At 42.7% G+C, this 26471-nt stretch overlaps 1 protein-coding gene across 4 annotated transcripts; it reads right to left on the bottom strand.

The window, feature by feature from the left end:
- Positions 1-381: 381 nt before the first annotated feature.
- On the bottom strand, positions 382-25447 carry RBL2 (RB transcriptional corepressor like 2). 4 transcript variants are annotated; one of them, XR_008749768.1, is made up of 23 exons: positions 25148-25447; positions 23361-23491; positions 21946-22146; positions 19341-19405; positions 14969-15097; positions 13907-14067; positions 13746-13810; positions 12817-13003; positions 11410-11576; positions 10669-10778; positions 9665-9768; positions 9214-9351; positions 8562-8726; positions 7903-8014; positions 7007-7279; positions 6263-6537; positions 5508-5684; positions 5296-5367; positions 4809-4926; positions 3514-3716; positions 2905-3069; positions 1876-2099; positions 382-1812 (listed from the first exon to the last, which is right to left on the bottom strand). XR_008749768.1 is itself a non-coding variant. In XM_013300398.2 (23 exons), the coding sequence occupies exons 1-22, from the start codon at positions 25343-25345 to the stop codon at positions 1929-1931; spliced, it is 3387 nt and encodes a 1128-aa protein (XP_013155852.2). In that variant the 5' UTR covers positions 25346-25447; the 3' UTR covers positions 382-1758; positions 1910-1928. The 4 variants fall into 4 exon arrangements, 3 of the variants coding, with proteins under 3 accessions (XP_013155852.2, XP_055674466.1, XP_055674467.1); XM_013300398.2 differs by having other exon boundaries at positions 382-1758; positions 1910-2099; XM_055818491.1 differs by lacking the exon at positions 25148-25447 and adding an exon at positions 23756-24410 and having other exon boundaries at positions 382-1758; positions 1910-2099.
- Positions 25448-26471: the final 1024 nt, after the last annotated feature.

Raw genomic sequence — 26471 nt, 5'->3', positions numbered from 1 at the left:
TGGGCTGGTGCACAGGACAGTAATTCTCCTTCCGCTGGAGCGCAGCGCAGTGCAGCCAGGCGGCCTCGCTGCTGCGCCCCGAGAGCGGCCGGCCAGCCCCCTGCGGCTCCCCTGTGCCGTGGGAGGAAACGCCACGACTGAACTGGGACAAGAGAAAATCCTTACCTTGTGTGACTAATAAGCATAATTATTATTTTATTATTATTTTATTATTATTTTTAAACCATTAATTGCAATGTTTGACTGAAGTTTTTCTGCTTGTATACTCCACCTATATCTATGATAGTTCTGTTAATTTGTATTTTTTTGCACGTTTAGCATTTGAGAACTACAGGCTCTCTTCAGCTTTGCACACACGCTGCTTTTTTTCACGTAAGAGTGTGAGTTTATAAGTTCTTTATTGAAAAATACACTCGCAATATTTTCATACAAAGTAACGTAAATGGTACAGAGTAACAAGAATTGTCTGACAATTTCATAAATATTTTTACAGAGACATCTACACAATTTCTTGACTTCAGCCTTTTTGTTACGCAGGTAAGAACAAAAGATGCTTTTATGTTGCATGAATTGAATTGACAGTGGAATTAAATCCTAAGTTTTCCAATAATTCAGAGGAGCAGGAATGATTAAAAACACAGAGCTTTTAACTTTTGTTTCCTTATATAAGCTTCTGGGAATCCACGTGTGCTACGTTCTCCGTTAACGCCACCGGTGTTCCCCATTGTGTCACTGAAGCCGTAAGCTGCCCTGCTGTACCAGGTGTTAGTATGTTTAATGCTTTCCTATTAAGTCTGGTATTTTGGAACTATTTTATAAGACAACTATAGTAATATACGTGCCGCTTCCTTATCCTGGTAGCGGGGAGAGATTTCTCCCAGGCTGCCTCATTTAGTCCACTAAAAAAAACAAACCCAACCCCCTGCAAGCCCTGTCCTTTACAAACAAAGTAAAAAAGCTACATAAATGTTTTAAGAGCTGGACCCCACCGTCCTGCTGCTGAGTGAGGTGGCCAGTTCCTGACTCTCAAGAAAAGCGCGCTGCAGGAACGTTACAAGTATATAAAATTCCTCGGAAAAAGCCGACGTCCCTAGCATCCTGCATTCCTTACTGCAAAGGCACCGCGCTACAATGAAACCTTAATGCCATTTGCTGAAGAGGGGAGCTATGGGCTGTCAATTTGAAAATAAATACAAAAATCAAATTGCTTCAATACAGAAAAGACAGCTGAAGTCAGCCTTTGGAAAAAAAAAATAATTCACATTTAGAAAGTGCCATTGCAAATATACAGCAAAACTACTCTGCCTTACACGTGGTGCTTCACAGCCCTACCAAAGTGCCACCTTTGAACGTGAGTTCACTTGAAAACATTGCACAGCTAAAACCAAGGCGTCACAAAGCTACCTACTTCTGTACAGGGCGCCCCAGCAGCGGAGCAGAATGACATGATGGTTGGCAGGGGCCCACGGCACATCCTGGACAGGGAAAGGATCCACTCGGCCAGCTTCCTTCGGGGCTTGGAAAGGTTATTCCCATCTTCCCTTCCCAAGCAGGACTGGACTTTGCTGGAATATTACCTGTAAGTCATTGTTTTTGTGGAGGTGGTTACTGTTAAAAAAAACAAGACACCGCTGAAGCTTGGTGCAGCGCTGCCACATGTGGCGCGTGAGTAACTTCCCAGTCCAAAGGTGAGGGCGAGGGGGGAGCCCCGACACAAGCAGCGCGAGTTGACGGGTTAGAGCAAGTGGCTGTCGATACCTGTCGCAGGGGGGAAAGCTGGGTTAGGGGTGCGACCGCTCAGCTCCTTGGCCCCTTGCGGCAGCCAGAGCCTGGAGGTGGGCAAGGCAGCCGGGGCCCGGCCGGGCTCCTCGGCACGCTCTGCCCGGGCTGAGCAGCAGCGAGGGAATACCTGTGTGGGGGCACCGCGCTCAGTGGGACCCGCGGTCATTTGCTACGTCTTGTAGTCGTCTTAACAGAGCCGTGTGATTCTCCTGACAGATCCGCTTAGCTGGTGCTTCGGTACCATCTTCTAAGAGAATGCCTCTCTTCTTGGTCGGAGTTTCTCCGGTTCTAACCATGCTGTTAATTTCCTTTAGCCTCTGGAGGGAGAAAGGGGCGGGGGGGGGAAGCAGAATTACCTCTCGTTGTTGTTGTTGTGATGAGCAAAACATAAAGTGAACGGCGGTTAGTTGTGTTACAGCGGGATCATGTAGGCTTTGTTCCTGGCGATCTGCGCTGTACAAGGCGCTGCCTGTGACAGACCAACCTGTTTAATCCCCGTACTGCTCGTTGCAGAGCTAGAGTACGCCAGCCCGGCTGGAGCTCAAGCGAGCCGCTTGTTCCAGCACACAGAGCTGAACGGCCCCCTCCTGCCGCGGGAACGACCGCTGCCCGCCCCCGCAGGCGCCGCCACTGCCATCTAGAGTGAAGATGCTTCTGAGGGAAGATTCCTACTTCATTCCTGGTGACCAGAGGTGACAGGACCCAGCCTGTTACGTATCCACCTGGTAAGTCCTTTTGTGTTAAGAGCCACTTGGAGGACTCTTTCCCCCACTAGGTAGATAAGGCATGTGACTGTATTTAATGTTCTCCCTGAGCAGTTGCCATGCCACGTAACTCAGCTGTTACCTGAAAGCAAAGGGTGCCCTGGCTGCGCCTCCCCAGTCGTTCGTGTGGATCAGCGACAAGAGTAACTTTTAAAAGTACACAAGTACCTTGGACGCCTAATTGCTTTACAACTTCTCAGAGGCCTGAACTGACAGTTTGAAGAGTGTCAGGTGAAAAAGTACAGGTTAAACAGTGTCAACAGAAAGGTGTGTTGCACCACCTTCTCTAATTTCACTACCAAAAAGAAAATAGCGAAGTAAGGATTTATAAAAGCAAACTAAACCCCTGCAGTCTCACCTTAGATGGGCTGCTGCTGAAATAATAGAATATTTTCTCTCGAGGAGAGAGAGTAGACTCGTTTTTGTGTGGCGAGATGTAGACTGGGTGATTCTGGGACAGCTGGATTCTGCGAGGGGAGCCAATCCTCACAAAGGGGTAGGGCGAGAGCGGAGGAGAGTCGGTCTGCACAAGAGAAAATGAAAATCACGTGATGGTTGGTACCTGGTCTCGGGTGTTACTGCAGTAAGGCTTTAGTGAGTTGGTTGCCTTAAACACAGTTTAGTGTTTTTCTGCTGGTGCCATACCATCCGTTTTTAGAACAGATGCAAGTTTTGTCATGTTCTTAGGCCAGATTAGTATTTTCTTAATTTACTTTTCTGACCCTGTCTGAGGCTGGCAGTTGATACCGCTCGGTGCTGCCTGTTTCATCCAGGAGGAAATGGCAAATTGGCATTGAAAGTACTTGGTGTTTTAGCAGCACAGTCTGCCCCTGAGGTGAAATTCCTGTCGTAAAAATATAACCCTTTGAATTTGCTTACGGTGAGGTTAGCTCAGAGTATTTTACTGCACGTACATTACAAAAAACCCCAAACGAATTACTAATGAAAAGCACGGAATTTAACTTACTGCATTTGAAGTATACTTCAGGGCAAATTCTTTAATCTGCTCGATATAGATGTTGTTGTAGAATTGTATAAGATCCCCGCGCTCTTCCTCCTCTGTGTCACTGTTGGCACCTGTCAGCCGGGTCGGGGTGGGGGGCGCGCTGTTGGGGTGCGGTACGGGCAGCGTGCTGCTGGAGCGCATCACTGGGCTGGAGTCTCTGCTGGCTGCCGAGAGGAGCGCAATCCCTCTGTTACGCAGCCACAGCTGCCTAACGCGCCCCGGCCCCTCACCCCCAGGCACGCAGCCGCGCTGGGGTCCTGCACCGCAGTAGTGACCGCGAGCCCGGTGTCAGTGTCAGCGACGCTAATTCTGTTCCCTTAGCATCTTCCCTTACGAAAAAGCAGTCTGGTGTTCGAGACCAACCACCTGCTCTGCAGGTGTACAGAAATGTGTTTGATTTCTAACCTCTGCCTGGATAAACTGCAAGTGGCTTTTCTGCATAAGCGTGAGTTTCGTCACGATATAAGCAGAGCTGAAACGCCATTTTCCAGGCATTTGTGCTATACTTCCAGGAGCTGGTCTCACTCGGTGCCAGCTGGCACAGCCTCGGGTAGGGAACGGTAGTCTTTTTCAGCTAGTAGTAGAAATACTTGGCTTAGTAATACTTCCTGCTGGTTTAATGTGGGAAGTTGCAAAATAGATATAATTATTTCCTCCCCTCCCTGCCGCCTCTCTGTGACAGAAAACATCAATAGCTACAGTTTATACTGCCGTCTATTTAAGTAAAGTGGGGGTAGGAGTATACAGCATCACTTACGTGCTTTCCTGTATAAATGTTATTTCAAGGAAAATGTGTCTGTTCAAATACCAGGGAAAGAGTCTTCAGGGATGTCAGAGATGCCCCAACAGCTGCTGCGGGTGGCTGGGCTGTTGCGGCTCTGCCGTCAGCCAGCTACTCTAAAGGAAACTGCTGCAGCCGCAGGAAATAAAAGCGGCCGAACGCGGGCTAGCACTCATTTTCTTGCATTCTACAAAGACACCTGCTTTGGCGAACAAACTGAACTCGGGGAGTCGAGGCCAGCTGTCACAGTAAACTCTTGATGTAAGCACATGTCGTGGATTCAAAACTGTCAATGTGGGTGTAATGCTAAGCTTGAATTGCAGCAACTTTTAAATGTTAATGATATATTCCTAATTGGGTCCAAGTTTACCAAAGAAGGAACTGTTTGGGGTGGGGTGACATAAAATCCCGCTCTTATGCACACTGCTTTGGAAATGGAATTAAAACCAAACATCTGGGATGTGGAATCACTCACTTCTTTCTTTGTTTCTTTCTTTACTTCTGTCTGTAGGCGAGTTCTGCTGGCTATTGCTGTCGCTGCTGCCAGAGCGGCACCGGCGTCTCCTGCCTTTTATCAGGACACTCCGATACACCTGCGGGGAAAAAGAGGAGCGTGGCAAAGGCAGGATGACTAGATACGCAGTTACATAGTCTGGAAAGAACAGTCTGCATCACATTATCTCCCTTTTAGAAACTTATTCCTTCTTGCAGAAAATACAGCCTCCTAACGGGCGTATTATCCAATAGGCACTGCCTCCTTAGGTTCTAAGTAAAGATCTTTCCTGTTGTAGCTATGGTTTAGCATACAAAGCTTTCACTGGTGCAGGATTTTGGAGGAGAATGGCTCGCAGGCTGCATTTATTTAATGTTAAACGTTACTTCAAAAAGTGATCCGTTCCTGAAATAGAACCAAGGCATTTAATAAAGCCGCTACCACATGGCGTAACGCCAACTGTACTTACATGGCTCTTGGCTTGCGGTTGTGTCCGATAGCAGCGCATAATGTTCTGAAATGATCTGTCCTCCTTAGTAACCTAAGGGGAGATGAACAGGACAGGTTCGTAGTGTCTTTGTGGTTTGCTGTCTGGGGCATTTTTGAGGAATTGTAGTCTTTGGAATACTAAGTCTTAAAGTTTTGGGGTTTTTTTGCTTGTTTTCTTTATTCACGCCTTACCTTAGCCATGACATAGATGGCACACATCAGCAGCTGATCCAAATGTCTGTCCATCATGATTTCAGGGCAGTGCACCAAGGAATACTCGAAACACGTCCAGATCTTTTTCCGCAGGTCGTCAGATACATCGAGCTTGACACAGAGATCCCTCAGACGAACGCTAGCTAAATGATACACCTGTTGAAATGGAAGCTGTGCTTAGGGCCACAGCCGTCCTGCTTTTCTTACCCGGCTAGAGAGTGGCTCAGCCTCGCACACCCTGTGGAACTCGTGCAAGTGAGAAGCCAAAAGAAGAGTCACTAAATATAACTTTTTGGCTTACAAGACGCAGACATTCTCGGTACCGGTATCGATGCTAAGAACAACATTTGTTTGAAACTTAGGAATGCTGAGCTGTCCTGCCCACAGGAAGGGCACTGCACAGCCTAGAGAAACCACGGTATCTCAAAGGTGAATTTCTTCCTTTTAAAGAGCCTTAAAGAAAACGGACACCTTCGAGTACCTGCTGGCCAAGAACATAATCTACGTCACAGGTAGTGATGCAGTAGCTGAGGTGACGGGACTCCTTTGCTAGCGAGAAGGTGCCTGCGTAAGAAAACTACTCCTCAGGTAGGTGTGTGAATAGACAAAGGGGATAGATTAGCTCCGAAATGGAACACGCTCTCAGTACTACTAATATAAGCATATCATTTAGAAATCACTGCAGGCTTACTGAAATACAAACTAAGCAAAGCACAAATTAGACCAAAAAGTACCTTTCTAAAGAAGAGTGACAGTGAGCCCATCTTCCGAGGCCTGACGGATGTGGCAGTGGTAAATGGCTGGGTTTGTCTTTGCTCTCCGGGGGAGATCTGCTGCACGGTTAGCTGGCCGGGTAACTGCAGCGTCGCCCCGCTCATCGGGGGGTTCAGGGTCCCAGCAAGCGCCTGGGCGCTGAGAGGCTGGATGGGACCAGAGACAGCTTGAGGCTGCGTACCTACGTTCACTTGCACTGGGAAGAAAGTTATTCCTCCATTTTCATTGGCAATACCTGTAGTTTAAGAAAAAAAGAGTCCAAAGTAAGAGCAGGTTGGGGTGGTTTAATTTTGTTTGGTTTTTCGACTAATTCAGTAATTCTTTTATTAGTTGCTTATAACTATATTTAGCGTATTATATATGAAATTGTTTTGTTAAAATACTCTGAATTTTCCACATAAGGAGATAAGATAATGAAATTGGACCAAGTTTTTCATGCTAATACAACTTTTATCCTATGCCAGGTGAGAAAGGAAGGCTTACTGAAATAACTGGTTTTTATAAAATAGACATAGGCAGCCAGAAGTTCCTGGGTTGTCTCTAAATTCTGCTCACCTAGTCAATTTTTCCCCACTATGAATCCTTAAGCATACTTCTTTTTTCCCCCCCCTCCACTGGCAGACTGTTCCCCCCTCTCCCCCTTACTGTGTCCTAATACTGTGATGGGAACAAGTCGAATAATTTGGCTGTGCTTTTTCTCTCACCTTGTACTGGTATTGTCACAGTTTGCCCATTATTGGCTGTGACGGTGGCAGTGGCCACTGTAACCAGCGTCTGGCCGGGCACTGGAGTCACGGACATTGCTTCGGGATTCATGTTCTGCACTGGCACGGTGTTTACCACGGGCTGTTGGGAAACTCTTACTGGAGTTCCACTGTCAGAGTTGTTGTCGTTGTCAACAAACAGTCTTCTCCTTGTAGGATTGGCGGCAGGAGAACTGTATCTGTCATACAGGGTAGTCGGAGAGGACGACAGGCCTGTGGATGAAAACACCCCCCCCCCTCGGTGTAGTTGGCTCTTGTTGTATAATCCCTTATTAGACAAATATGTGACAGAAATCTAATGAGAAACAAACTCCGTCCTGCAAAGCTCTTCAGGAAAAATTTTTTTTTAAATTCCTTATGTCTACATTTGTGGCTTACAGAGTGCTTTTAGAGGCAACTTAATCTCAAGTAATGCTTTGTTTAATACTTTTCTAACCTAAACATATTATATGTTTCATTTTTCCAGAAGAAAATAGTTTGAGACTTCACATAACTAAATATACAGTGGAACTTCTACTCTGGTATAACAGCAAAGCAACCTGTTCAAGTGCTACCTATTAGAGCACAAGTAGTGTATAAATAAATAGCATATGTATGTATACATATGTATATATTATATAATGTTGACGTAGCTAACTGTTCTGATGTGGTGTTGTCAGGTGGTTAAGACAAATGCACTCAGTATTTTGTTCACACTGAAACCATGTGACTTGCAATGGAAAAACCATTTATGAATGTGTTTGCAATGAACTGTACGTTGACATTAAAGCAGCCTCCTTGCTGTGCACAACTTAGACCACGGCTTTAATTTTTAAATCTATGAAGCTTAGTCTCACCTTTTCCTAGGCCTCCAGTTTCAGCACGAACCTCATTTATTCGTCTTGGTGTCAATGGTGAACCGACAACACTGTTCCCAGCAGATCTCTCAAAATACTGAGGTGGCATTACCTAAAATATTTATACTCCTATTAGAGTGTCTGTATCACACATGGACTACATAACAAATTTCTAAAAGCTTCTGTACTACAGATTTTGAACAGTGAAACAGTATGGGGGGGGGGGGGGGAAATAAAAACAGGAATGCTGAAAAACTTACAATAAAGCCTAACTAAAACTTTGTTGTGACTGTACTACTCCAGAAGATACAGTACTGTAATAATCTTTCTGTGCCTACAATTAAAAGTCTGGACTTTTTACCACATTTCTGCCTGTCTAGTAATTTTTTCACATGTGAGTGACTGGTTCAGCCGTCCCAGTTTGGCCACAGTAAATGGATGTAAATGCAGGGTGAAAATCATCTCAGCTGGATCCCTCCATAGAGATGTCCCCAAACAGACCGGAGCACACTCCGTCTGCTGTTTTCTCTGCACTGGTTAGGTTGCAGGGTGAAACTGAAATCTGGACAGCTGAAGCCTCTCTTTCAGGGGGTAACGTCTGCTCTCTACCCTCCTCTCCAAATAGAAAAACTCGGTAAAACACTGCAAAAAGTCCTCACCTCTTCACAAGTAGGAACTTTGTTTTCATTCTCTCTGATTCTGTCCCACAGTATGGATTCCTGTTTCCATGCCATACTTTCTAAGATCTGCTCTTCGATATGATTAAGGTGCTTTACCACTTCCCGACAAAGGCCGTCCTCTGCTCTAATGAAAACCTCAATTACCTGTAAGGCAGATAATCGTGATCCACATGACGTACTTGTTTCATATATTTCTTACAAAAAGATCTCATTTTAATTCCCGATATTCAAGGAAAAGAGATGATGAGAAATATTAAGGCTGCATTACTGTGACTCAGTCAGATGGTATCTCGAAGATGGGTATTTGTATCTTTCTAAACAAGCAAACATGTCAGGCAGTGTTGCGGAACAGTTGCAACAATAGCTCATGATGAAATGATAAAGCACTAGTTTCTATATAGATACTTGGACACTGCTCCTGCATTAAACCGCTATTTTGATTTTTAAAATGCCCAAGGCACGCCCTGGAATGACAGACACCTGGGTAGTATTTTTTCAGTACAAAGAGGGGCAAAGCTGAGCATGAAGGGGGTAACGTGCCAGTTAACGTCTAGGCAAGGAGATGACCTAACACAAGTCAACAGAGCACCCATGGCTTAATAAGCATTTCTAGCTGTCAAACACTTTTTACCTTATAAAAATGATAAACTGGAATGTCAAATATTTCAGTGATGAATGGGAAGTTTCCAGGTGGTTTATATGTAAAGGTAATTATCTCGAGGCAGCATGCCAGCAGAGATCTGTGAAACACGTCTTGCTCCAGGATTGCCTGCAAGAGAGGTGCAAATTGTAATGCTTAATTTACAGTAACTACAGAACAATGAAGTGCTTTCTGTTCTGCAGCAACAGCAAGATTGTCAAGCTTATAAAAAGAGACGTTATCTTGCAAGACACAGAAGAGAATCCAAAAGGAGCCATCTTTAGTCATTAAAAATCTCACATGTCTTTGTGTCTGGAAACACAAGCTATTTTTCAGAGATTTACCCTCCTGTTAAATAGCTGCCTAGTCTGCTTTACAACTGGTTTCCTTTTTTGTAGGTCCACCTTTAAAAATCAGGTACAATTTGATTAGTTGTCCTTACAGATAAGTCAGCATCTCCCAGTCTCCTCCTCTCCTGCTCAATGACTGACTCCAAGACCTTGTAGTACAGCACCTCAGCACGACGAAAATGCTTACTGGCAACATCTGCGGGAATTATAAATAGAAGCAATATTGTGATGTAGGATAAAATAATTATATTCTTATCTTAAGCTATAGAAATACAGCAATTCAGTAGCTTGTGTGGATTTCCATGCTGCTGCGGCTACAATACTGTCAGGACTAAACCAATTAGTCCTAGGTTAAGTTGGGAATCCTTCTCCCATGCTGCACTGACTTGTGAATGCAGAGCAGAATAACTTACTACTGAACCCAGATTTTGAGGAAAACACCACCTGTAAGAACAATCCTTAACATTGCCGTAATATAATGTACGTATTTCAAGTTCAGAAAACACATTGAGAAGTTATGCCTCTGTGGAACCAACTTGCACTGTGCAACAGAAAACACAGAAGCAACCTGCTGACAAGAACAGAGTAAAGCCTTATTAAGAAACAAGAAGCTCAAGAGCATCTTCCTTATTTCCAATCCCTCTTCACACACTTTCAACAACTTTGCAAATAATACTTTGTGTTTACACTGGCAGGATTTTAATATCCATACTAATCCACCCTTGTATGTAAGCCAAAATTGCTGCAGGATTTTTAAAGACTACAGTTAGTCAGGTTTTTCGTGCCAGAAATCCACGCCACCACTATTGTATTGGAGAGACAAAGCAGTGCCCTTAACAGTGCTTTTCATTTCAGCTCTGTAGAACTGAAAGTATCATCAAATTCCAGTGATTAAAGCTAAGGCTGATTATAAAATGGTATGCAGTGTTGAAACCTGCTATGTCTTAAGAATACAGGAAAAGACAAAATAGAAGAAACACTTGTGCCAGAGCATAACCTATAAGTGAAACTGTAAGTTAATTACAAGTTAATCGCAGAAGAGCAATGCGTTTACAGGCATTTTAATTCTTTTCTGTACAAGTAAAATGTTTCCCACCTTTGGAAAAATTACTGAATTCTCCTTCAGACTGCACGCTCTGGCAGTACACTTCATGCATTTCTTTTACTCTATTTGCAATAGATTGAGAAGGATCCCTGGAACATGCCCTGTAAATAAAAACTAAACATTGACAACATACTCTTCCTACCAAGACAAAAACCAAAATCCCACAGCTATTTTCGTAATATGATGAAAGCATGAAACTGTAAAAATATTGCATAGCAACCCCCCCCCCCCGTATGTGCCCAACCTGTACATGCACTGTAAAACGTCCATAGCATATTGTTATTATATCCATTGCAGTAAATATGCATATCTTTTTGTGACAAGGGGTAAATACTTCAACACCATTTTCCACACGATACAAAAAGTGTTTTAAAATATATTGTACCTGAAGCAACGTTTATCTGCATGGAGAATAAATTTTATTTTGCATCTCCTGCAGTATGGAGTGATTTGCTAGGTAGGAAGAAGAAAAGTCTTGAAAGTTTTGTATTAGCAGTTTGCTGTCAGAGCAGCTCAGAACCGCTTGTTCTTACAGTCATCAACGTCTTAAGGACAAATGTATCTGAATAAAGAGAACAAAATCTTTCCAAATTTAAATGTCTCGCTGGGTCCTATTTTATTCCAGAACTTCAAGACTGACTCACATTTTAAATTACACTGGTTAGCATTAATGGTTGTTATTAAAACTATTTAAAAAATAGAAGTATTTGATTAGCTGGACATCAAACTTACCTGAGTATTTGCTCCAGGTTTTCACTGGGGGCATTTTTCAGTCCTGCCAGCATCGTATGAAGGCGGCTCAAACTGTACGTTGCTATGGAAACAGGTGTCACATATGGGTTGCTCTCTTTAATATACTTGCGGCCAGTCAGTGGGGTTGTAATCCTAAGTGATTTGGACTAAAAAAAACCCAAAAAATAAGCATACAAGTGTACGCTGTTATAAAACCGAGATACAGGTCACAACCTAGAAGTGTCAAGCTGTAGATTTCTTACCCTGTGTTACGATATAGGCCTGGAAAAACTGGCTAGGAATCAATCAGCGCAAACAAACAAACGAAAAAAGTTAATAGCCAGCAGTGAAAGATTTCTCCGCGTCACTTGGCTGTTTCTATAAACTGAGATGATGTGACCTCACACAAACACAGATACTGGGAGTGAGGTGGGAAACAACTAGGCCAACCTGAAAAAACGCCAAAGCCCCTAGCAGCCCCCTCCCGTCCCCTGAGCACCAAAGACAGCTGTAGCTCACAGGAAAAGCATACTGAGCCAGGGTTCCCTTTCAGCAGGTGTAACTCCTGATGTGAGAAGGCCTCCTGATTAGCATTTTAATTCATTTGCATCAGATCAAGCCATCACATCAAAATAATTTAACATCAAGGATGCTCCTTCAATTAGTGTACAAGGAAAACCACTGCATCTTCTAATTATCTAACCACACAATTACTTAACCAAGAAACACTTCCCTTATTTTAACAACTACATTACATTTCGCAGTCTTTTCACCATGAAGTCTAGCTCCCAATGCTCCTCCCACTCCCCCCCCCCCACTCCTAAGTGTGTTTTACTTCTGTGCCCATACCCTGCCAGGGAAGAGGGCTCCCCAGCCCTGCCGGGACGCCCCGGAGCACAGACAGCACAAGCACTGCAGCTGCGAGCTGCTGTGTTAGGGGCCACGCCGTTTCATTGCTACAGAAACCTACAGGAGTTACACACCCAGAACTACACCAGCAAAACTTCGTGGTTGATTATTTCTTTAAATAGATCAGACGCAAAGAATTAACTCTTTGCACTGATGTTGCAAATAAGGTTATTGTGATCTTTTCTCTCCAGAATGTTGAAAGCCATCAACCAATTCTCACACTGGGAAGAGCTCACGTTAACTATCTCAGTGACCTAGACTTTTTACCCCCTTGCTCCCTGTCATCTGATAGTGCTAATAGAGCTTATATCCCTCTTTTATTTGCCTGCCTTGTGTCCTTCCTCCCTTAAGACATCTTTTACATCTTCAGGAACGTTTTGACGTTCTGTACTCATAGGCATACATGTAATTTCTAGTAGCTGCTTCTCCTCGTCGGACACAGACCAGCTCAACTTATTCTCCATATAGAAACAGCAACACAGACGGTGTCATACTCACCCTGTCAAAGTGCTGCTGCAAATTATGCTTCACCTGTACTCTTTCAGCTGTTTCCATTCCTGAAGTTGTGTTTAAGCACCTCGTGAGCGTTCCAATTTCTTCATCTGCATCCTCCCCGAGAAATATTCGCTCATCCAGATTTCCTACCGACAACACATACTCCTCGTAGGCCTTGTTGATGGCTTTGCTACAGCAGAAAGGAAAAGGCAGATACAAACCCCTCTGTATTTAGACAGTGCTTTGTTCACTTGGTTATTACCGAACACAGTTCTGGCCTGCTGGATGTCTACTTCAGAACTTCCTTTAACCCTGAATTAAGCATTGGAGTGCCTTTAAAATCTACAGTATCTCAAACGTGACAGTGGCAAGAAGGTTATTCTCCCATTATGCCTGATGGCTTGCCACTTAGTATAGCTGCACGAGGAACACAATAAAACATCGAGAATTTGTATTTGGCTGGAAACTCCTCCAAACTTACACAGCATCACATCACCATAAACTCTGCTTACCATTTTCATACTATTTCAAAGAAAGTCCTACTCATAAGCATCTCTGGGTTTATACAGAAAAAAATACCACAAAACCCCATTTTTTCCCCTCCCACTTCAAACTCATTCAGTGTGCTCCCACATCTTTTAAATACAAACACTTTGAGTTATATAATAAAAAAATATCTGAGGCAACATAGAAACATAGGAATAAAAGCAGACATCAAGTAACACCCTCCCGAGGAATCACTCCTCATTCAAATACGCCTCAGACCATACCACCTCAAAGAGAAGGAACTGAAACACAACATAACATGTAAACTTTAACAAATACGCAAGTCAGCTAGCTACTATTACTGTTAAGATACAAATAATAATGCAAGTGCAATTGTATTAGAGAGGGATGCTAATGCAAACCAAAGCACAAATACAGTGACTCACAAACTATCTCCAAAGTTCCCAGGGTCTAGAAATCCAGTCAGATTTTCATCTTTTCCTTTTAAAAGCTGCAAGGCAGATAAGAACAAAGGATGGACTTGTCAGTTCTTAAAAAGATAATGAGTAAGAAGAACTTTTTCTACATTACAAATTTAGGAACCAACCTTTTTGTCAAAAAGTTTCCGAATATATGGCTTCCAAAAATGTTCCTTTATGCCTTTTGCTTCTAAAACTAATCCATAATGTAATGAACACAGTGTTTCAATGATGCAGGGAGGATCAGAGGATACTTTATAATCCTTACTATGAAAGTCTTCGGGTAAACCTATAATTAAAAATACTGTATTATTCTATTTTGCATATCCATATCCTGTTTTCTTACTAAACTTAAATTCTATGCTGTGTAGTCTAGTTAGTGTGAAGTTAAAATAGGAAACTAATTAGTTTCCTTGAATTAATTATTAATTATATAATGCCCACTCAATTTGATAATGTTCTCGAAAGTCAATTTTTAGTCAGAGATTAAAAAAAGTTAGATACCGAGTAGTAAAAATTTAAAATATAAATTCTAATTAAAAAAATAGATCAAACTTGTGAACCAAAAGATTTATTCAAATAGATCTGAGCTAATGGTCCCGGTTCACATCCAAACCACTACAAAGTAAACGCGAATACTGTACAGCACTGAGAATGAAGTATAAGCCTGGAAAGAATTACATCAGAAATTCAACGGAAACTTCTTACCATTCATTTGCATTTGTGGTTATCAAGCCAACCTACACTTCCATTCTTTTCAGAAAAAGAAAAGCAGCGATCCAGAAATGAGAGGAACAACCAGCTTGCCACTCTCGTATCCAAGCACTGGATCTTCCCAAGCTGCTGCCTCACGGGAACTCTCCAGTCTGACTGTCTGCAGTAATGACTGCATCATGAGGCACTCTGTCACTGCGATGTCATCAACTGAAATTCTTACTCTGGAACTTTCTTCCATGGTATTTCCATTGTAAATTAAATTCTTGACTTACTATATTATTGACAAAATTCGGTAGTCTGTTACGACATACTGCATTAGTATAAATCTGTGTGGCCAGATATGCAAAATATTAATTCCCACATATTTCAAAGCAATTATTATTCGACTTGCTCTCTGCCACACAGATTCATACTAGCTTCAATAGCCTTAGAAGTTCTTGCAGGCTTTGCATAGAGAGTTTTTTCCAGCATACCTTTAAAATTAGGGTTCAGAAGTTCTTTACGGTTAGGACACTGGAGAGCATTTCCATACACTAGATCCAAAGCACATAACAAGAGGTGGTAGGAATTGACCAAGTCATCACTGATCATAGGAAAATTACCTTCAATATTAAAAAGACATACAACATTTAATTAAAATTCACATAGACTTAATATTCTTTTAACCAAGAAATTGTTGATATTTGCATTACGATCAACCATGGAGTCTTGGAAATACAGACTCTGGTGACTATAAATATCTGGATAGAAACGCAGGTAGTAAACCAGACACACACTTAATAAAATATAGCCAATATAATAGGAAAATATGTTTTCAGAAACGGCGGCAATTGTGCAGGAACTCAAATATATTGTGCTGTTTTGAAAACAAACCTTACCAAAATGTTGATAAACATGATACTGCAGACTCCCTCATGCACAGTAATCTGATTAATCAGCGAATAAATAACTTGAAGCAGTATGAACTGTATAACGCAAACTGCCTCAAGGAAGAAAAATTTGTTACCATAACTCTGGCAACACAAGCCCCACTGCCTGGCAGCGCTACGTCCTTCACAGATTCTTACTCCATCTGCCTGAAGCAGAACGTTATGCTAAAGGCGTGTTAAGGGGGAAGAATGGGTTCTGACTGAGACTTTCCCTTTCCCCAATTTTGCATCACTGTGAAGTGTTGCAAACAACTTTAACGTTAGCTAGGCTAGACCCAAGCGTTCAGATGTCGCAGAACAAGAAAGCACCACCCCCTCCGTCAGTCCCTGCCCTATTCTCCAGAATAAATCTATATTCAATGCCAAGCCAGGAGGTCATTTTTCTTTACCAATCTTTTGTTTACAAAAAATGTTGTTGGGGGCATGCTCATTATAAACAGTAATAAATTTAACTTTATATCTCTTGTGCTTTACAAAAAGAGTTAAAACGGCTGCCTCTGATCTGGTTCACAATGTAGCAAGTATTTTTTTATTTATCATCTTCCTGCAGAAAAGAATCCCTGTAACCTCTTCACTCTTATTATTACCTTTCACAAAGATCATATTCAGCTTCATTCGTCTTTTTACTGAACTCATTTAGGTTTATGATACTCCTTTAGAGGAACAGCCATAACTAAAAAGAGTCTGGTAAAATAAACTGTACCATTAATTAAAACCATAAATCACAATTCCATTAATTTCTATGCACAGCATGATTTTCTATTACTCTTTCAATACTAATAACTCTTCTACTCTCTCTTTTTTTTTTTTTTTTTCCTCCTCTCTTTTCAGGTAAGCTCCAAACCACTTAGCTGAACCCACTATGAAGAACAGTTTTAAATCCTTGAAGAAATCTAACACACAGTAATAAAATCACTTAGAACACATCAAAATGTATACACGATTAAAAGATTTTTTCTGAATTACGCTGTTACTTTTCTACTAGTAACATACTATTTCGTTCAAATTTATATTCAATTTTCTGATTCCATGTCTGTTAAAAGAGAAATAATTCCAATACACATATCTGGATCTATTTAAAACAATGAAGCCTACATGAAATTTGAATTACCTGTACACATTTATCAGTTATCTGCAAATCATTAAACATTCACAGCAAAGCCATGAAAGCTAAATACAATAGCAAAATGTTAATAAATCAGAATCTTCAAGGAGTAACTCTTGTAATATAGCTTCATTTTCATAACCCTGAACTCCAGCATGGCAATTGTTACTGTCAGCCGTCAAAAATAAATCCAATTTTACAATACCAGTAGTTTCATACAAATAATTTGTCAATGACATTTCAAACAATAGCTTACTACTCCCTTTCACAGCCTTTTACTAAACAATTAAAAAAACAGTTATCACAGTGCAGCGTAATTTTTTTTCCATTTCCATTTTAAAGAAAGACAAAAGTCAAGGTAAAGAATTTAAATAGAAATTCTTAAAAACAGTACCTAAGAAATGCAGTATTGCTAAACAAAGTCACTGCCTTACTTTGCAGCGCATACCAAAGGCACGAACAAGACCTGTACTTTCCGCCTTTGTGAAACCGAACGCAGTGATCTTCAGGCTTGCAGAAATATCAGAGACAAGCCTGAACTTGCACTGATGTGCGGTTGCCATGATAAGGATTACTGCCAACCCTCTAAACACAGTGAACAACATGAATACTTAAGTGCCTTAAATGATCAACATTTAGTTTCCATTTCTGTGCTGCCACACTTGAATAAATGTACCACTAGTCATTTACTAGCTTTACAATTACTGTATGTTTTCCTTTTTTCTTGTCACATTTATTTGGGTACGTCATCAACATGGTATTCTGTACAAAGTTAATTTCTATCTGAAACTGCTCGCTAATAAACATGTAGTTAACGATGATGCAGTTCCTCAAAGATATTAACCAATAATTTGGCAATAGGAAGACTCAAAAAGTCCCTCTGCATCTTGTCGACTGTCCAGTGTACCCATAAAAGCAGGGATTTTATAGAATGGAAAAGAAAACCCTGTGATTTTTCAGAATGACCTACTTACTCTCTCAGTTGCCTAACTATGCTAAAGAGGTAAAGTCCTGACTGACTAGAAATAAAGTACAGGACCAGCTCTCCCCCGGACTCAGTGGAATACGAATAGATATTTCATACTACTTGCGAGCGCTATACTGGACTGAAGAACAAAAAAAAAGAAAAAAAAAGAAAAAACCCAACAATCATACTGTTTGAGGGTTGCAAGCAACCAACTTGTTTAGGAAAGGTTCCTCTTCCCCAGTGAAGTGGAATTTGCAGCCTACTGGAAAATGGCATCTTCTACATAAGATGCAATGTTCAGTACCGCACTCGTGCAGTACCACACCCCTCTTGATCCTTGCCCAAAGACGTGGTGGTGAGGGTCCAAGTAATGTGGCCAGTACCTTTTCCTAAAGGGAGTTGCTGGCAACCCCCTGCAATGTGGTACAGTGTAGAAAGAAAGGCTAATCTGTGTTGTACAAAACGAGTGCCAGTTAATTCAATATTGTAACAGTCTACTCTGTCCTATCCTCAAAAGCAGCCAATTAAGGAAATTACAGCACACTGCAGGAATCTTAACACTGATTCACTTCTAAATCGGAAAACAAACACCCCACCACACACCTCAAAACCAAACCAAAACTCCTTTTATCCCTTTCTTTTAGAAACGGAACTGTTAGTTTTCTTCTACTAGAAGTTATGGTACGGACAAATGTAAAATGTCTCTGGAAATTATCGATGGACCTGAACCTACAAAGGCATTCTTTCAGTGAATGTAAATCTTGTCTTTATTTTCCTCAAAACACTCTCTTATACAGAATTCCCAGCGAACACCCATCTAAGCAGTACTTGAATAAAGCCCTAGGTATGCAGAAACTCTTTAAGACGCAGGTTTAGTGAGGGAAGACTTCGGACTACATGTGGTATGACCGGACAACTTAGGCCTAAAATAAAGACTTAATCTCGTTCCCTCCTGTGGCTTTTTCTCCATCAGTCATTATCAAGAAAAACTGTGAAATCCTCTACTATTCTTATTAGGTTTAAGGCTGCTATTATGATAAAAGTTGTATATACGTTGCAATATATTGCCTGTTCATTGCATTATTTCTACAGAAGCATACTAACAGAGGATCCCCTCACATCTTCCAAAGGAATCTGAGTCTTCAAGTCAGCCATTTCTGTATATAGTGCTATGTCCCAAAACCAAAAGAAAATCACCCTTGCAAGACAGGCGTGTGCAGACCTATTTAGTAATGCATATAGTTATTTGGTACAGTTGCCGTGTGCTCATTTTTCAAAAAGGTAGGGGAGCAAACAGGCTATCAAAAGAATTAGAACGCTGTCTGTGATACTAGCAGGAAAGTATACAGATCTAGCATTTTAGGATAAATTTTTAGTAGGTTGTAGAAAAAAATTCATTAAATATTTTCAGTGTTGCTGGAAAGGTAGGAGGAATTCAAATATTCTTTGTTCCCAGTAAACATACATATACACCTTATGTTAATTACAACAACATCTAAATATTAATTCACTAAAATGCTAAGCTAATTTTTCTCCGTTGAATTACAGCATAAAACTTCTCAATACTGGTAACTTTGTACAAAATGTTCCATATAAAAGCCACCTATTAATTTATTGCATATAAAAGCAAACTGTTTGGTCATATGGCTCACCCTACAAGTGTGGTAAAACAGAGACCTGGGGAAATTAAGACGAAATTCATTACTTCGGGCTGTTCTGAGAAGGCTCCTTCTCCAAAGGCATTTCTTAATTCAGCAATGCTTGCACCTATTCAGTATTCAAGGACTGATGTAATGACTAACAAAACCAGGTTTTCTGGATTTAATCCCTTTCAAATCTCTTACCTTTTGCATGAACAAACAGCACCCAGCAAAACTGGAAAACTTCAGTCACAGTACACGGTTGTCGCCTTTTGGGGAAAAACACAGCAAGACGACACCCAATAAGCTCCATGAATTAAGACCAATAGAACATCACACAACGTTCAATCGTTCCAAAAGAAAATTAAGTGTTACAATAGCGTGGCCAAAATCTTACACCCTTCCAACAAAAACCTCACTAAAACAAGCTGCACACTGGTTTAGTGCAGGCACAAAGTGGAAGCCCAGTCTCAGCGTGCACGTAATGATTCAAATACCACTACAGCAGATTCCATTAAAAGTAGGCCAAGACTTGAGCAGAAAATCACTTTAAATTTAAATACGGCTCGCCTAAACGTTTCCTTTTAAGACAAAAGTGTGATCTGAGTTCCAAAGAACAGGCAAATATCTGTATTAAAATCTACAGAAAATGTTATTTCTGCTTTTGCTTACAACAAACGGTACATAATATAGTCAACTGAAATAGTTTGAGAACCACAGTTGAAATTCCTTCTTCATAAGCAACCTCAGCAATATAAACATGTGTACAGGTTCCTGGAGGAACACATCACACAGTGTGTGTTTATATTAATATATTCACACAGGCGAAACTTTCAGAACTGTGTCTCATCTATATACTGATGTAAAGCATTTTGTATAGAACTTTATATAGTATAAAGAATTTCAAAATATATTAAATTTTATCAGAACCAAGTTCCTCTGCTTGTCTTAGTTTTAAATACTTTCAAATAAAATAAAACTCATTCATGAGGACTGCTCTTAAATCAAAAGTTTTGCAGCTATTGAGGATTTGTTATTTCTTAATACTATCATGTATAACATACTGGACAGTTTTCCTAAATCTCCTGCCTACTTTCGTATTACTGGCTAGTAAGTTTGGTTTGTGTTCTTCGTAACATATTAATAAACATAAATAAATAAATAAATAAAGACAGAACAAAAAAACCCACCAAAAGACTCCCCCAGCACTGATTCTTATAGCTTCACAGCATCATTCCTTGTTTCCATATACCATGTTATACCATATCCCTGGAAGTGCTATTTCATATATCGCAGCTCATCCCCAGGGCGGCAGAACATTAGAGCAGCAAAGAAAGAAGGTGGCACAGAGATGTTTTGCCCAATATTATCTCATCCCTTCTAGTTTTTTTTTTTTAAAGTGCATTTTTTAATTTAGTTTGTAAAATAGGCATGTGAGCCTCAAAACCAAGCAGCATTTGCACAATGTAAACAGTTTTTATCAGGTTTCCTGTTTCTAGAAGCATTGCTTGCTCCATAAGACTGTATTCAGTATTATTTATTTCATCCAGTATTATGTATTTAAGTTGGAAATTATTTCATTAAGGCCTAATTAATTCATGGTGAGGCCATAGTCTTTTCCATTTCTCCAGTAGTTTAATCAGCCTTAATCTTTTATTTTCTTATTGCATCAGGTTATGCTAAGTATGGTATTAAACGTCAAAATTAACCTGCATTTCACCCCAAAATAAGTAAGTATCATCTTCCAACTTAAAAATTACTTCACACCTTACTATCCAAGCTAACCAGCTAGAAGGGTTTACTCTAGTTCTAATCATAGAATTACATACACACCATATTTTAATTCCACCATTATATGCAAATATTGATCTCAATACATAACTCTATTCCATCTACAGTCCAATGTGATTTTACTCACCTTTTGCATTCTCCAACAAAATTACTTAGGAACAATCCTGTCTTTTATTATAGATTCAAACACCTTAATGCCACTAAGTGATGCTAAGTGAATCTAAGAAGAAAATCACTTAGAAGAAAAAAAAGCCAAAACCCCCACCTAGAAATAGCCTGTAAATGCTAGAAAAAGAAAATAATAAAACCAAAACAAACAAACAAACAAACAAAAAAAAAAACCAACCCAAAAACCCCTCAATATAAAAGCAACCAAAAAAACACAGTTCACAGCAGCAAAGACTAAAGAAATAATGAAAGGGAATAAATCAGTCTCTACTAACTACCAGGAGAAATGACAAGCCAGGCTAAGTGCTGGCACAAACAGATGAAATCTTGTTAAGATCAAAATAACCAGAAAAAAATGCTAGCACTAATTTCCACAGCACCTCTAATATGAACAGGAACAAAGAAACAAAGCTTCTACAATAAAGTAAAATATCCAGAAGATCTGCATTGATGAAGACGACTATGGGAATGAGTAGGCAGTGAAACAGACCGAGTTGTTCTATGAGCTATTGAGGCTATACAGATCATACAGTGATCAAATTCTTCCAGCCTTTCTCAGCTTAGAAACACTAATGTTACGCTCGTCTACAAACTGATTTTAATTCCCTGCCCCCTCCCCCCCAAATCATAGAAACTTAGCAGCTGTGGGATTTCCTGCACCTTGTCATATCTGAGAAACTGAAAAAAACCGATTCAAAAATTACTGTGAGCCAGGACACAGACCAATTCCGATATTATAAATAACGGCTATGAAAATACAGTCAAAAATACAACTAAAACAACCAGTGGCTTTGTTATATTTTTGTAACAGAAATGCTCTAAAATCAGGCTGGAAGTAACAGGAACGTACCTCTGTTTCCTTCCTCTCTGTTGACGAGGTTGATCTTCTTGAGGATATCTGAAAATGTCCTGAAATATGGGCTCGTACTTCTTAAAAATTACTGCGGAAACTGTAAAGTTTCTCTCTAATCTCTCAGTTCGTTCTCTGAATTGGGACGGTAGATTTGCCATGTCTTCCCACTTTTTCATCTTGTTAAAAAACTCGATCAAACTGAAAATACCAAATGGGTTAGATGTGAAAAGCTTTTTTTCCTGCAGAAATACACATTCTCCACAAAATTTCTACTTCCCAAGGTACTGATAAAAAGGTGGTATTGCAAACATGACAGTGTACCCTCAGCTAGTCCTTCACCCATAACCCATGAACTCAGACAGCTCACAGAATATTTATAAAAATATCTATAAAAATATAAAAATATAAATCCTCGGCTGATGACCACGTTAACTATAATTCACAGTTCCGGCTTTGTCTCAAAGACATAATCAACTCCAACAGATTAAAAACAGATTTCCCTCATTTTTTTGAATAATTCATTAACTTAAATAAAACAAACTCTGAATTCTACAATGCTAAAAAGATTCTACAAAGTATGAATAAACCCTAAGTTTCAGTAAATTTCACTCCATTAATCTGGCTTTCATTTATTTTTCACTCTTCTTTTTTCTACACCTACTTTTTCAGTCTTACTAGTCTTTGATGGCCCAGATCACAGAAACATTTTATCCACATTCAGTTTGCTGAATTTCTGATTCAGGGGGAAAAAACCATTAAGTTTGTAAAGAAACACTTTTGCATTGTTTAAACCGATAGCAGTGCTCCAACACTAAAGGAGATAGGGAGAAAAAGTACATAAGAACATTCCCGCTCCAAATCTACTAAATTGTTACAAAACAATCAGATTGCTAATAAATAAAGTCAACTGTTTTAGGAAACTGCTCTTCTTGTTTTGTAGATATAAATATTTGATACAAACTTGTTTGTCAGATTCTGACACCACTGCAATTTCATAAAGCAAGTAAAACTTCAGTCTTCTTAAAAAAAAAAAAAAAAGAGAAGAGATAAATTGTGTGCCTATTTTCACAATCAATTAAAAAAGGTTTCTCATGCGAGAAGTTCACACTTTGCACACTCTTCAAAAATAGGCTATTACTCAGGGACCAGTTTCTTTCTCCTTTGAGACAGGGAATCAATCTCCGATTTTGAAAACCAGTGTTTCTGCAACACGGTAATGACCAAATGAAAGTGTCTTACTTGTGTGGCAACGAGCTCTAACACAAAGATTCCAGTGATATATATATTCTGCCTGTAAAAGCAGGAAACTAGAAAGACATTTAGCCTCCGTTCTCAGTTTCTAAATTTCATAAGCTGATAAGCAATCTTCAAAATTTTGTAAGTGTGTAAAAATTAGCAAAAAGAAAAGTTACCTTTGTTCTGAACAGCGCAAAATTCTGGTTAAAGATACGTAATTTCCCTCAGCTGTCCCTCTGCTCACAGTTGGAACTGCTTTTCTGCAAGCCACGTACAAGGCACACGCTAGCCAGTGCAGATCATTTCCCTGTGAATTAAAACATCAGGCATCTAAAAGACTTCATGGAAAACACCCCTTCCAGATATGCACCTACGGGGGGGGGGGGGGGGGGGGGGGAAGGACCAGAACTGCGTCCTAAAGAAATCAATTTCAACCAGTAACAAAGTTGATACCTTGTTTCAAAGTTCTCTTTAACTACTTTGTGTTTTCAACTACAGGGAAAAACAAGGGCTTAAACAGATACTTAATACTGAACAGTGTCAATGCTACAATTACATAGTTACTAGTTACCTTCGTCAATTTCACACTTGACCCAAAGTTTAACAATATATTTTCGGTGTTGCTCTTCTCCAGTAATAAGGTTTGAACTGCTGCTCTTCTATAACGTTTTGTACTGCCTTGGCCTTCAAAAAAATATTATTAAAAGCTCCAGTTCCTTGCTGTCAGAACATTTTTCTGCCGTGAACAGGCAGCGGGAACGGAAAAACGTAGTTTCCGTTTTTCTCTGTATTGCACACCACCACCATTCCTCGGTCTGGTACTTAAAGAGAGAAATTAATTCCAACGAAAACCTTTTGAATCATACTCTCCGTCTTCGGTTTAAAAACCCATATGTTTTAATGGGAAAAAGACAGTTAAAAAACCGGGGCACAGAAGGCTGAATTCGACGCCGTGGGTTTCTCGGGCTATGCGGTGTCACAGGGCCAGACGAGCAGAGGCTTTTAGCAAAAGGAAAGTTTTATTTCTGAGCTTCCCAGCCCCTTCCCGACGGTGAGGCAGCGTGACAGAGGTGCCCGCAGGCAGAACAGCTCCCTCGGGCCGAGCACACGGCCCGGGCACGGCAGGGCTAACCGCTCCCGGTGTGCCAACGGCCCGGCTGCGGCAAGGGGAGCCCCGCAACGCCCCGAACAGCCCCCGGGGGCCGAAGGCGGGCCGCCACCCTCAGCGCCACCTTTACGTTTAAAACGCCACCCGGTAAAAGGCATCGCCCAAACAAAACTGCGTCATGTCATGTCACCGCTTTAAAGAGCGATGTTACCAACCCCGCCCGCCTTCGCCCGCCTGCGAAGTTCTGCGCCGCGATCGCGCAAAACCCCGTTGGTTCTAATTGAGCCGAGAGCACCTAAGCGGGCAGGGGGCGGCCCCGGTAACCCCCCACCGCGCCCGGCAGCTGCGCCGCTGGAAGCAGAAGCACCACAGCCATACGATCGCGTTTGGTTTTAACGCCTTTTTACTGCTACGGCCAGGAATGGTGGTTGTTTTGGCTTTTCCCCCGGCCCAGAGCCGGGCAGCACGGCCAGCCGGCAGCGCCCGGGCCCGCGGCAGCCCCGCTCCCCGGCGGGCATGGGGGCCGCTCACGGCGGCGGCGCCGGGGGAACGTCCCTCCTCCCGCGGCTGAGGCGCGGCCCCGACCGGGGGCTGGCGGGCCGGGGCCGGGGGCTGGCGGGCCGGGGCCAGCTCTGCGTGGGCGGAGCGGACGGGAACGTGCCCCCTCTCGGTTGCGAGCGAAGGCCCGAGCGGTGTGAGGGAGCGGCCGTTGCGCCTCAAGAACCGTCCCCTTCCCTCCCCCCCGCTTAACTCTCTCCCTCCCGCTGCGCTGACCGACCAGGGCCGCTCACCTTGGCGCGGCCGATCCCCCCGCCCCGCCGCCGCAGCGCGACCGCCAGCCCCGTCGCCCCTCACCTCCAGGGTGTAGTTGCGCTTCATGCTCTGGTAACTGAGCCAGGCCTCGGAGCGAGCGCGCTCGTCCATGTTGAGGCTGCTGCAGAGCTCCTCGTAGCGCTGCCGGGTGTCCCCCTCCTCGGCCGGCGGGGAGGGGGCGGTGGCGGGGGGCGCGCCCCCGGCCCCCGGCTCGGCCTCGTCCTCCTCCTCGCCCGGCATGCCGCACCCCGGCGCTAGGGGGCAGCGCCGCCCCGCCGCACACCGCGCTTGCGCCGCTGCCCCTCGGCCTCGCGACGCGCATTCGAATCCAAACACCCCGGCGCCGGGCCCCGCCCCGCCCCCCGCCGCGCCCTCTCATTGGGCGGCGGGAGAACGCCCGCCCCGCCCGCGCCCTCGCTGCGCGCAGGCCCAGCGCGCCCCCCCCGACGCCACGGCCCGCCCCGCCGGGCACGCACTGCGCCCTGCTCCCGGCATGCAGCGCGGCCGCCCCTCAGCGCGCGCGTCACGGCGGCCCGCGCCCCGCCCCGGTGACCCACCGCCCTGAGGGGAGGCGGGCGCGGCCCCGCGGCGCGGCTCGGCCGGGGCCTGACACGGAGCGGGCGGTTACACCCAGCACGGCCCGGAGACCTTCGTGAGCCTAAGAAAAGCGCGGGTGCGTGGTTGTCCTCAGAGAGCAAATGCGGCGGAAAGAGGAGGGGGATTGAGTTCTGGTGGAGGCAGCTGTGCAGAGCGCAACCGCGTAGAAACAAGGGCAGTCAGTTCTTCAAATAAACTTGAGGAGTTTTAGACTGTTACTAAGAGAAAAAAATAAACTGCTGCACAAGACAAAAAAATACACAAAAGTAACTTGGGTCAAAACGATGCTTTGTTGAGCCAAAACTTTTACAAGGCTGTCCCAATAACGGGGTGGGAATCAGGCGATTTCCGTTTCCAAAGGACAAACAGCATCTCATCAGAAAGAGACAGCAAGGGCGGCTGCTGTAAGGCCCCACGGGGCTGCGAGGAGGGGCCCCAGAACAGCTTTAAGGAGAGGTCGGGCTTACAGGAGCTACAGTGAAGGAAGGGAGCAGCAGAACAGCACTTTTTTAATAGAGATTTATTGTCTATGCCTCTTTGCTTTTGTACTGCTAGCATTTCAAAGCTAACAACAGTGACACCTTTGTGGGAAAAAAAAAAATGTCAAGAAAAGGTGATCTGGCGAACCTGAAATATTTTGCAGGACACAAGCACGCACTTTCACCCCACAGCGATGGCACCAGACTGCGGCAGAAAGCCCAAGATGAGAATGGCAGCGGGGTCTCCCGCTGCCTGCAGCCCCCCGGCCTGCCAGGGACAACTTGGGCAC

The sequence above is a fragment of the Falco peregrinus genome, chromosome 14 (genome assembly GCF_023634155.1).
Source record: "Falco peregrinus isolate bFalPer1 chromosome 14, bFalPer1.pri, whole genome shotgun sequence".
In the NCBI taxonomy this organism is placed as follows: Eukaryota; Metazoa; Chordata; class Aves; order Falconiformes; family Falconidae; genus Falco; species Falco peregrinus.
The sequence above is the reverse complement of the archived record's forward strand: the minus strand, read 5'-3'. Positions and strand labels throughout refer to the sequence as shown.

What these genes read in the sequence shown, in the direction of transcription:
- RBL2 (XM_013300398.2), bottom strand. Translation starts at nt 25,345, where the DNA reads ATGCCGGGCGAGGAGGAGGACGAGGCCGAGCCGGGGGCCGGGGGCGCG. An exon ending in GGGAACTTTGGAGATAGTTT is followed by an intron (nt 13,004 to 13,745) that starts GTGAGTCACTGT and finishes TTTCTGCTGTAG; the next exon opens with CAAAGCCATCAACAAGGCCT. An exon ending in ATTCAGTAATTTTTCCAAAG is followed by an intron (nt 9,769 to 10,668) that starts GTGGGAAACATT and finishes TAATTCCCGCAG; the next exon opens with ATGTTGCCAGTAAGCATTTT.